The 12973-nt window shown below is 36.4% G+C and overlaps 1 protein-coding gene across 4 annotated transcripts in view; it reads right to left on the bottom strand.

Annotated features, from left to right (window-relative positions):
• Positions 1-9944, bottom strand: part of ARL13B (ADP ribosylation factor like GTPase 13B) — a 63883-nt gene extending 53939 nt beyond the window's left edge. For all 4 annotated transcript variants that reach the window (XM_016165169.2, XM_036218522.1, XM_016165170.2 and 1 more), the window contains exon 1: positions 9575-9944. In XM_016165169.2, coding sequence (XP_016020655.1) covers positions 9575-9633 — 59 coding nt within the window. In that variant the 5' untranslated portion in view covers positions 9634-9944. The remainder of the gene's footprint in view (positions 1-9574) is intronic.
• Positions 9945-12973: the final 3029 nt, after the last annotated feature.

Consider the following 12973-nt stretch of genomic DNA (forward strand, 5'->3'; position numbering starts at 1 on the left):
TTCTCATCAGCAATTCTGTAGCCCCAGGATCAAATGTGCTGGGCACAACTAGGCATCTTTACTGAATGAAACATAAATATAATTTCTAATCCCCCATCTGGTGAGTAAATACTAAGTAAAATTAAAATACATACCTTTAACTTAAGAAGTACTGTAATGAATTTAATTTATAAAAGTTAATTTAATTTATAACAGTTCAGTATTAGAGAATGTAATTAAAATCACTTATCTTCTAACATCAAACTTGCTAAAGGTTTCTGAAAAAGTTTACATGCTCATGGTTTCAAGGTTACAATTAACAGTGTTAATTTCAATTAACAGTGAGAAAGAGTTTTAAAACTGAAATAATTCTGAGTAAAAAAAATGAAAAGTATGGATTAAGAGACCAAAGGCCAGTTTTATATATTTTACCTCAGAGTCCTTTTTTATATAAAATATATACATGTTAACGTATCAGAAACATAAGCAACATAATATTGAAGTTTTGATTTTAAAAATTATGTGAATTCTGAATCTTTTCTGAATGGCATTATTGCAATCATTTGAACATCTACAACTATAAACCCCCTCATCTGTCAGCTATTTCTAAGAAAATTATTATGCAAGTAAAAATATTTCACTAATAACACTAAGAAAACTTGGTACATCAAAACTAATATTTAAAACAACATAGAGGAAGTTCTAAAGTTAAAAAGTAATATAAACACACATATGAAAAGGGACTTCAAAACACTTTTATGATTTATAGGTGAGAGAATGAAAAAAACTTATCACAAAAAAAATTGATACAATGAAAAAATTACCAAAAAAAATTATGGTGTGACTTTATTGTACAGGTGCACGATTTTCCAACATTTTAATTCAGAATGTACAACCCAGGCTACTATTACATCAAAATCACTACTGAAATTTCTAGAGAACTGATAAATAGTAGTAGGATCAAACTTGGGGTCATATGCTAGCTTTTACGTCTTAAACAAGTCAATTTCTTAGTGTCAGTTTGTTCATTTCTATTAAAAAAAAAAAAAATGGAGGTTGAATCAGGATATCTCTGGGTCCTTACCTATCCTAAAATTCTAAAATTCTTACTATGAACAAACAAGAGGCTGTAGTGGGATAAAAAGAAATGTAAGACATTATAGTTCTTCATGTATTACCTTAGATAATCCTTGTTAATCTGTATGTACAGCTTAATTATGAAATTAAGTACTCAGCAACTTCTATAAATAGTCTAGATTTACAGTTATATTTATTTAGACCAAGAAAGATGGCTATTACCATGCTGTTCCCCCACTGAAAAAATTCTTAGCAGAGATGATATGCCACATTACAGTATGCTTTACCAATCACCACACTGACATATAGAAAGCATCAATTCACGTGGCTTACTGTGACTTCCAAGGCTCTTCTTTTAGGCCATAGTGAACCAATTTAATACTAAATTTGAAGTAAAGCTTTGAAAGTCTGAAATATGACATCAAAAAACAGATGAGCAAGGAACTAGTTCCAGCTAATGGGTACTTCTGGATAAGAATGGTAGGAGATGAATAGGGTACAGGATTTGTTGTCTACTGCTTTAGAAAAACTTCCAGAATTTGCTGTCTATTTTCTTTAGGAAAAAACCTGAAATGTGATGAGCAAAGGTTAATATCTATAAAACCTGGGTGGTGAGCACATAAGTACATATTATATTTTTTTGTTTAAATAACGGTAAAACTATTCATTATTTTAAATTATAATATTACATAATTCTTGTTGCCGAAATTCTTTGATTTAAATTAATGTACATTTTCTGCTTCTCTTAAGTTGGTCTTATCTTAAGCTCCTGAAATCATGGTCATGGTAAGCTTAGAGAATCACAAATTCTTCAAGACCCAGGTTAATTGAATCCCTTCCCAAATCTTGCTTCCAATTTCCGATTCTAAAAATCTTGGAAATTACCTTTCAATTCTTGCATATTCTATCAAATATTAATGCACTATTTCATCAGTTAAATGCTACTTGGTATAAATAATAGTTCAGAGCATGTAGATGATAATATGTAAAGGTGAGGGCCTACTTACAGATATTTACTGGTCCAGAAACTTACAGAACACCATGGCTTGACAGACCTTATGTTGAGCACAGGATGAAGGCTACTCTCAACATACAAAATAATTTTCAATAGAGATTTAAATGTTAAAAATTAAAACGAGAATGTACTAGAAAAAAAGTGTAAGTGAACATAACCTTGGAGTAGTAATGAACTTACAAAATATTACACTGAAAGAGTGACATATTTGAATAAAAAATTTTAAAGTGTTTATGCTTCAATAACCGAAAAATTTAAAAAGTATTATAAAAAATATCTTTTACATATACTACAGAGAAATGGTTGCTACTATATACATTTAAAAATCTCTCAGAAAATTCATTAAGAAAATGCACCTGTCCCAATAGAAAAACATCAAACAAAATCATTGAAAAATTCCCAAAAGAAGGAATACAAATGTCCAAGGAAAAACTTTTAATCTTCTCAGTAATCAAGAAAACAAAAACTAAAAGTGAAACCAAGGATCCTTTGATTAAATTTAATTTTAAATCATAGCTCCAGAAATCACACCCCTCTGTGTGTGTGTGTATATATATATACACATACCCTTCAGAGACCTAGCCTCCATCACCCCCACCCTCCCCCCATAATCAAGAACCCATCAAGGCAGCAGAAGACAGTAGCCTAGACCTGACCCTTGGTCACAATGTCTGGACCTCTGGCATGATAAAGACAACATCTTGTCCTAGGATGTTTTAGCTCCTGAGCCCTAAGGTGAAAGACCCCCTCGCTACTTTCTCATGAGGGACTCCAGAAAAGACCTCAGAACTGTCCTCAAGCCCTGAAGAAATGATTTATTACCCTCATCTCACATCTCACCTTCCACCAATCAGTTCCCAACATGACTTGGAAATCCTAGCCCACAGTGTCTTGACTGCTGGTAAGAATAGAAATTGGTTAAAAAAAAAAAAAAAAAAAAAGGCTTCTTGAAGAACAATTTAGCAATATATATCAAACGCCTTGACCTTTTTCTATCATGTAACCTAAAATTCTATTTCCAAAAATATTTATATAAAAATGCTCCCTCTCTAGCAGTATTGGTAAATAGTGATAATTTTTAAACATTTTAAATATATAACAGGAATGATTAAACATACTTTGGTGAATGTATGTAACACAGTAGTCTACTACTATTAAAATGATGAAGAAAAATACATAATGATGCAAAAAAGATATGAATTATACATTTAAAGCAAAAAATAATAAATAAAAAGAAGCCGTGAAACAGCACTCTATTATCTAATGGTTTAAAAATTTATATGTATGTCAGAGATTCTACACCAAAACACTAAATGTGGTAATCTCTGGGAGGGGGTGGTGAGATTATGGGTAACTTAAATTTGCCACTTTTTGCTTAATTGTGCTTTCAATATTCTATAATAAACATGCATTACCTTTAAATAACAATAAACACATACGCATACACATTTTTTTAAATAACAACAGCTCCTGTCTACTACAGTTTATCTTAGACTCTGAGGGATAGTGAAAATTCAAAGACAGTTTCCTGGAGGATAGAATCTCCCAGATGAGATCTGAAGCATGATTAGGAATATCCAAAGAAGACGAAGAAGAAAAGCGCACTTAGGGGGGAGGGAGGGACTAGAAAACTTAAGTACCCCAAATTTGGCATGATAGAGAAAAAATGCCTTATGAAGAGTCCATATAGTCAGGCTTAGGTGAAATCATGAGTAACTTGTAAGTAAGAAGTTTAGACACTATCCTGAAGGCAATTAAGAAAGACAGAAGATTTAGAATGTGTTGTAAACAGACCACTGACAGCAGTGGAAAATTAATTAGAAGGGAATAGTGGAAAGTCTGTCAAAGAAATCTGGAAGAGAACGAAATAATGGAAACAGAGCAGTGGGTATGAAAAGGCTGAAAGAGTGCAAGATATTTAAGTGGTAATAAGCAGGCAGAAACTAAAGGAATTTATGATTTGAGAGAACAAAGCACAAAGAGGTGTCCAGGATTACTCTCAGATTCTGATTTAGGTAACAGAAAGGCAGAAGCGATTTGGCAAGGAAATGAGAGAGGATTTTAGCTCAATTCTGGATGTGCTGGGATTGGGGATTCTGTAGCAATTGGATATGTATGTCTTCAGATGGTAGATGAGTCTTGGTGCTGGAAACATGGACTTGGGAGTGAATGTTGAGGTGGTAGCTGAAGTCCTGCTATAAAGTGAGAATGACCACAAAGGGAAAATATGTAGAAGAGAGTTGAAAACAGACCCTGGGCCAAACTTGGGAGTCACACGAAGAACAGCTAACAGGCAAAAAATGAAATTAGATATTTTAAAGAGAGCAGTCTTAGGTGTCAAGTGATGCCAAGAGACTGAAAAGAATCCATTGGATTTAATAACTAGACAGCATCTGGTACAGAAAGAACAACTGAATTGAAGAGTCCAGGAAGAGTCATGTAATGACAGAAGTTAAAGAATGCATAAGAGGGGAGGAAGTTGAGAAAATGCCTGTAATTCATTGTCAGCTGTTAAGTCTGGGATGAAGGGAAGGAGAAGAATAATTAGTGGCTGCAGGGAAAGAGGGTTGTTTAGTATGGTAGACACAGAATAATGGCCTCCCAAAGATATCCACATCCTAATCCTTGGAACTATGAACATGTTACCTTACATGGCAAAAGGAATTCTGCAATGTGATTAAGTTAAAGATCTTGGATGGGGAGTATATCTTAGAGGATCCAGGAAATTACAAGATTCCTTTTAAGAGAGAGGCAGGAAATCAGAGGAAAAGGAACTATACTCTTGGCTTTAAACATGGAGGAATGGGGCTATAGGCCAAGAACTGCAGGCAGCCTCTTTCTTTGCCAGAAAAGGCAAAGAAAAACAGATTCTCCCCTAGACCTTCTAGAAGGTATGCAACTCTGCTAACCCATTTTAGATTTCTGAAGTCAAAATGGTAGGATAATAAAATTGTGTGGTTTGATATCACAAGGTTGATAATAATGTGTTACAGTGGCAGTAAGAAACATTTAGCTTGGTTTGTTCTTTAGGTAAGAAAGGCTTGAGCATGTTTACATATTTAAGAAAGAATAGAAGCGAAGCTGAACACAAGAGAGCAAGTTTTTTATATTTTTGCTAATAAAATTGAATAAATTTTGGGATAAAAGTTTAGGTTGATTCTTGTGTCCCAGAAATTCTACGATTTCTGGCCAAAATGCTGAACAACTAAAGTTCACCAGGAAGTGGGAAGAAATGTAATAAAGAGCACAGGCATAAGAATTAGCCATGGAAAAGAAAACAGACCCTTCTTCTACTAACAAGGAAGGAGAGGGGAGGGGAGGGGAGGGAAGGGGAGGGAAGGGGAGGGAAGGGGAGGGGAGGGGAGGGAAGGGAAGAGAAGGGAAGGGGAGCGCGGACGGAAGGCGGGAGGGAAGGGAAGGTCGTGCAGAGCGGGAAGGGAGGAAGGGAAAGGCAGGGCAAGGGCCGGGAAGGGCCGGGCAAGGGAAGGGAAGGGCGGGCCGGAGTTGAAGGCCGGCCGGGAGGGCCGGAAGGGAAGGGAAGGAAGGGAAGGAACGAAGGGAAAGGAAGGAAGGGGAGGGTGAGGAAGGGAAAGGAGAAAGGGGAAAGGAAGGAAGGGAAGGAAGGGAAGGAAGGTGAGGGTGGGGGAGGGAGGGAAAGGAAGAAAAGGAGTAGAAGGGAGTGGAAGGGAAGGGCCGGAGGGAAGGGAGGGGAAGGGAAAGAGGAAGGGAGGAGGGAAAGGAGGGAAGGGGAGGGGAGGGAAGGGAAGGGAAGGGAAGGGAAAGGAAGGGAAGGGGAGGGAAGGGAAGGGAAGGAAAGGGAGGAGAAGGGAGGGGAAGGGAGGGGAGGGGAGGGGAAGGGAGGGGAAGGGAAAGGAAGGGGAGGGGAGGGAAGGGAAAGGAAGGGAAGGGAGGAGAAGGGAGGGGAAGGGAGGGGAGGGGAGGGCATCTATATAGATAAGTATAAAATGAATTGAGGAGGATAATTTACTAATCAGCACTTGTCTCTCTGTCATTGAAAATGCTACAAGACAGAAATTATCCACACAAAATTGTCCAAACTCCTAGGATTTAGACACAAATCTGTTTGACTCAAAACACAACATTGAAAAATCTGGTAGATGCCACCACAACCAAGTGATCAAGGTTAACACCAGTAGGAACAAGATATATCAACATCACACACACCCTTTGGTGTGATGTAGTGAGGACACCTCACCTCTGTGGTAACCCACTGCCCAATAATACATTAAAACCTTTATCAAATCACAAGAAAACATCCAAGAAATTGAGAGGTGTTGTATAAAACAACTGATAAGTGTTCTTCAAAGTCTTAAGGTTGTGAAAGACAAGGAAAGACTGAGCAACTAACAATTACAGACTGAGAGACCAAAGAGACATGACAAAGCAATGTGGAATCCTGGATTAGATCCTAGAGAGAAAAAAGGGCATTAAGTGTTAAAACAGGAGAACTCAGAATAAAGTCTGCAATTTGGTTAGTAGTATTGTACCAAAGTTAATTTCTTACCTTTGATTATTATATTATGATCTCAAAATAAAAGTTAAAAAAAGAAAAAAAAACTACACTACACTGCACTACTTCTACAGGAGCAAGATACTCAACTGTGGGTCTAGCTATTAGTCTATTCAAGACGAATTTACATAGCTTGAAAGCCAAGGTTCGGATTCTCACTGGTAGTTTATAATAGCATATATGTTGTCTCTGAATTGTCTGACATCCTTTTCCCGACTTCTGACCTAGACTGGTGCTTTAACACTTGATCTCTGAATTCCAGCCTTATCCTTATCACATATTTTGAAAACTGCATCAAATCCCTGATTTTACTTCTTTAATAATATGCTCACTGGGAGAACATCTAAGAGAGGACAGGTGGGTAAACCCACAAAGTGCAGGATACGTTAGATAAGTCAGCAAAGTAACTTCAGATCGTAGCGTATTAATAAGCATCAAGCTCTCTCTTACAGTCACTTCTCACATTTGCAAACATATCTTCATAAAATATAAATATGAAGAAACTCAGTAAGGAGCAGCATGGCCGAGAAACTTAAAAATACAATAGATCATAAAAGCACAAATTTTATATAAACTGTAAATCAGCTCACCTCTCATTTATTCCAGTAAATGAAACTACTTGTTAATATTATTTACATTAGGATGATTATATACAATATTGTGCAAATATTCATTCAGACACTATTATAATATAGGCATCAAAGAAGGATCCTTAAAAGATGGGTTATCCAACTTGCTTTTTAAGTTCTTTGACAGTTAACACTATAAAACATTGAGAGCTGTTGTACCTATGCCTTCTATATTAGGCCATGATCTTGATCTAGATCAGGAAGACCCAACAGAAATATACTGTAAACTACAAATATAAGTTTAAATTTTTTAGTAACTGCGTCTTTAAAAAAGTGAAATTAATTTTAATATTCTATTTTATTTAATCCTATATATATGCAAGTTATTTCAACATTTAATCACATTTTAAAAAGACTTAAAAGATATTTACTGTTTTTTCTTTTGCTTAGTAAATCTTCTAAATCCACTTCGTATTATATACTTATAGCATCTCAATTCAGACTAGCCCCATTTCAAATGGTCAAAAGCCATATGCAGCTTAGTCACTACTCTGCTGGACAGCACAGATCTAGATGCTACTTGGATCTCAATACATTCTCCTTTCTCTGAATACTGTCTCTTCTTTAAACAGTCATTCCAGAGATTATACTATATAGCTGCTAAGAGAAACAAACACGAAGAATGATTAATTAAATTGGAAGTCCTTTTGGAGTGTAAGCTTTTTGAGTGTTTTTAGTTAAAAGGACAAATGGTATTGTGTCCTCTTCCAAAAACAAAATAGATTTTTAAAAAGCAGATAAATAAAAAAATATAAGGAGCTATTCATTATGAATGATCTTCAAGTCTTTAGTAGACTATACAATCAAAACAGAAATGATTAAAACAATAAATCAGAATCTAGACACCCAAACACATCTTTGACTCTAAAAGTCAATAAGATCATTTATATATAAAACATTTGAAAAAAGTTAAAAGTTAATAAAGGGAAAAGAACATCAAATGTTTCATTTAGAGCATACTTCTTTTCCAAATGTACACATATATTTTTTCCTTATAATTTAGAAGCACTGCTTTTAGGATTCATTCCTAAAAGGATAGTTCATCTTTACTGCAAATACTATATTTTAAATGTTAATGATTTAAAAACCCCAAAAACTATGCAACAATTTGTCATTGGCCTAATTCCAAAGTAGTACTATAAGAACTCAATATTATTTATAAAGAATAACAAACAAGCTTTCTTCATAGGTTGAGGTTCTCAATTTTAAAAATATCATTTTCAACAGAGACTCAGGAACATGGACAATGGACTAGTGGTTACCGGAGGGAAGGGGGTAGGGGGAGGAGGGGAGAGGTAGAGGGGATAAAGGGGGTCAAAAATAGGGAGGTAGGGGGAGGGTTAAGTGGGTAAAGGGGATCAAATATATAGTAGCTGAAGGAAACTGGACTTTGGGTGGTAATCACACAATAGAATATATAGATGTCAAATTATAATGTACACTTGAAAATTATATAATTGTATTAACCAATGTTTCCCCAATAAACTTAATTAAAACAAAACAAAACAAAACAAAACATCATTTTCACTGATCCCTTCCCAGCTCAATGGCTGGCACATGATATTTTCTCAATAAGTATTTGTTAAGAAATGAATGAATACCTAGTAACAGGCACTTAATATTAATATATCTAGCACTTCAAAATAAAAAGTTAAGAAATGGACTCTTTCAATTAAAAGGAGTAACTAGATTTCATGAAAAAAACTGAAGCTACACTACAGTTAAGAAAACACTTTCCATTAATTATTCTCATTTAATATACAACACTCCTAAGGCATAGATATTATCATCCTCATGTAATATATGAGGAAGATGGCGCCAAAGGTGTTTAAGTGTAATTTTTAAGAGTACAGTGCAATTTATTAAGTAGTGGAGCCAGATTTCAAGTCCAAGTAAGTCCTCAAACAAAACGTGTGTGTTTGTGTGTGTGTGTGTGTGCGCGTGTGTGTGTGTGTCTGTGTCTGTGTGTGTCTGTGTGTGTCGGAAACAGATATGTGGATGTTATGAACACTATATCCCATGCTTCTCTACTTAAAAAAAAAAAAAAATCCCATTACAAAAGCTTCAGAGGGAAAACACACAACGGACAGTTTCCAATTCCACACACAGAAAATCCATACATTTTAAAGAAATTTGAACCCATTTAAATTATAACAAGCATTGTTGATGAGAACTTAAATGCAACTCGATAAAAAGGTTACATCCTTCTATCCCTCCCTCCGGGGACAAGTCAAACTAGGCGCGAAAGCATCTCCCGCGGCCTGGGAGACTCAACCCATGCTCCTCTGGGCGTAGCTGTTCCCATCCCCTAGGACGACTCCGTGCCAGCAGTCTCAAGCTTACCTGACGGGCTCCTGCCGCCGCTTGAACCAGCTGCAGCAATTGGCCATCAGACTGAACATCCCAGGCCGCTGCTCTCTCCGCCTCCCATCCGAACCTGGAGAGGGGATGGACCCCTAGTTGCACCCGGCCAAGTCCCAAAGCCGCCGCCGCTCCGAGGAGCCTCCGAGGCGGTTAGCCCAGAAAGAGAGACCGGAAGGGAGGTGAAGGCGATCAGTCGGAGCACAAAGCTCGGATAATTGCGCCGGCCCGCGAATGTTAAACCACCGGCCTGCTAGCCCAGGATAGCCCAGCCAAAGGTGCAGATTCCCAGCCCAGAGAAGGGTTAGCGGAGCGGGCCAGAGAAAACCCCCGCGTCGACGCGTTGACGTTCCTCCCTGGCGCGGAAGGCCCTCCTCAAGCACCGCCCATGCACTACTCCAATCATCGTTCGAGGACTCGCAGGGGGGGGCTCTGAGTGGCTGAAGGGTACCGGGGCGTGTCTTGAAGAAGGAGGTGGAGTTCTGGGAGGGAGGTTGCTAGGCAACGGGAGCTTTTAGAAAGAGTTGAAGGCTACGAAATGAATCTCAAGCAAGGTTTACCTGTACACTCGTCCAAAAGTGTGTTGCCGGCCGAGGGTGCTGCTCCTCGTCTGTCCCCAACCACAGCTGAGATCCAGAGATCTCAGATCTCCTGCATGTTTTGTTTTGTTCTCTTTTATGCGCCAAGAATGGGAATCCTCTGGGATTCCAGCACACTCTGGCTGCACAGCCATAGAAATAATACACTGGGGCAATTATTACAAGAACGATGGAAAAACTCATTTGCTAGTTACACCAATAGCAGATGAGAGTGAGGTTTTAATCTGTATACTATTACTGTTTGTTACATAAACTGTGAAATATAAATCTAGGATATTTATTGTATGGGGGGGTGTTATGATTACTTAAAAAATATTTTGTTGTAGGAAATGTAAAAAACACTAAAAAAAGAATAAAATTAATACGATCTCATACTGACCACCAAAAGATAATTAATGTTAACATTCTGATATATGTGCTTTCCAAGGTTTTTAGATACAAAAATTGACAGCTATTTAGTTTCTTCAAGATGGAGATGGTGATCTACTGGCTGTTTTGTAACACATTTTATTTTATTTAAAGATATGTAATGTCTGCATTTCTTTTTATATTCTTTGGAAAAGAAATTACAAGTTATTCCTATAGAAAAAAAAAAATGCTTGCTTCATATATTGGGACCTGCACGTCCATTCAGTTTTTACTAACATATTTTCAAATCCTGGTAAAAGAAGAGAGGGCCCCAAGGAAATCAGTGGTTTGGAACTAAGATATAGGTCGAACGTTATTCTCCGTTCTTTAATAACTCATGTTATCCTAATTCAAACTCATATACATCTCTTAGAGCTTTGTCTCTAAATCAAAGTACCCCATATGTAAAACGGAAATGATAATAACTACTTTGCAAGGTTGCTAAGATGATGAAATTAGAGAAATAAAGTTCAAGTGGAATTTCTAATAAATAATAGCATATTTTGAAGTTGGTGTTCTATAAACATTCATGGCACATATCTTTCTACCTCTCTCCAAACTGCTAGGGACATTGTTCACCATTCTCATTGTCCTGCATTTATAACTTCAACTTTCTTTCCAACTGCTCAAAGCTATATGGCCTCTACTGATTTCTTAAAAACAACAACAACAACAACAAAACGAACCCTACCCTTCCTCAGCAATGCTGATGTTACTCTGCCCAGACTGCTCTGTCCATATAAAGAAATACTTCTATTATAAGTACTAATAAAGAAAGTTAAATGATACCTTTACATATTTTCTTCCTTCCCTGTTATCCCTGTTTCTTATTTCCTAATATCTAAAGACATCTACCTCCTCTTTCCCAAGGTTAAACACTTTCTTGGAACTTTGACAAACATCATTTTTCAACTTTTCTGAAATCCTGTTCCCTCAATTATTTCTTCTTGATCCAACATCTTAAATATATCTCTCCCCATTTTTTTTTCCCCTAGATCTTAGGCTACTGACTCCAGGGAGGGGTGAGTGTAAGAGGGCAAGGCAGAATACAGCCACAATTCCTCTTTAACTACAAGCCAGATTAGTACTGTTCTGCTGACTCTTAACTTTATAACACAACTTCTTAAACTACTGGTTCACTCTTCTTATCAATTACTATGATTGAGCTTTGCCCCATCAAAATATTTGAAACACACTTTTTCAACAGAATTTATGTCTTCCTAATTACCAAGTCAGTTCTCATTTTCTTTTATATCACTTAACAAATTTAATAAAGTTAACTTCTAAAGCTCTTTCCTTCCGTGACTTTTCATAATTATATACTATTCTGGTCTTCTTCTTATCTCACTAGTCATTTCTCCTCCAGCTCCCTTTTTGATTCTCCGACCTTATCCCTATGCTTTCCTTTTCGAAAAAACATTCTTTTAAAGAATTCAATTATTACATCAGTGCCCAAGGTCCTTACTTACTATGAGGATTTTTCTTAAGCATTTCTGGACACCATGTTCGACATCCTTTTCTTTTTGAAAAACATACTCAACCCAGCTCTACGTCATGGCTTCTCTAACTCTGATAGCGATACATTACCAAACATTTCTGTTGCCAACATACAGTCAGCCAGCCAGTCAGTCAATTAGTTAACTAAGTTAACATTAGTTTCCAATATATTAAGTGGTTTGATAAACATAAGCGTTCACTATTTCTAGTTTTCTTTTCCTTACAAGTACATGAAATAGTTATTCTTACCCTCATGCTTCGTTTAGTGAAATGTGTGCAATACTGGTTGTGTTACTTCTCCATGAAAGTATTTAAATGCTATTGCTCAGTTCTCTATGTTCTCTCTTTCCCCTTGCAATGTTAATTATGGAAGTCTATGTTAACTTCAAAGTAAAATCAAAGCATCATGAAATGCTGAGCCAACACATGGAGGGCAGCTGCTTGGAAAGTCCTACAGCGGACTTCCCATGAGTAAGAAATAAACATTTGTTATCTTAAGCCATTGTAATTTTGTGGCATTTTATCACATTATAATCTAGTTTATTCTAAATGATGAAAATAGTCTTGCTGCCATCATTCTAGTCAAGAACTTCATTTCATATCTCAGGAATTGCTGAAATAACATCCTAAATGTTACCTTGTTTCTTCTTTTTTTCTTCCAGCTGTATTAGTTATGATTGACAAATAAAACTGTGATGCACCTAAATAGTACGATGATCTGAAATATATATACATTAAGAAACGAGTCCCACAATTGAGTTATATAACACATTCATTACTTCACATAGTTATTTTATTTCTGCTGAGGACATTTGAGATCTACTTTCTTAGCAAATTTCAAGTATATAATGCAGTATAATTAATTATAATCATCATT

The sequence above is a fragment of the Rousettus aegyptiacus genome, unplaced genomic scaffold, assembly GCF_014176215.1.
Source record: "Rousettus aegyptiacus isolate mRouAeg1 unplaced genomic scaffold, mRouAeg1.p scaffold_m13_p_4, whole genome shotgun sequence".
Lineage (NCBI taxonomy): Eukaryota > Metazoa > Chordata > Mammalia > Chiroptera > Pteropodidae > Rousettus > Rousettus aegyptiacus.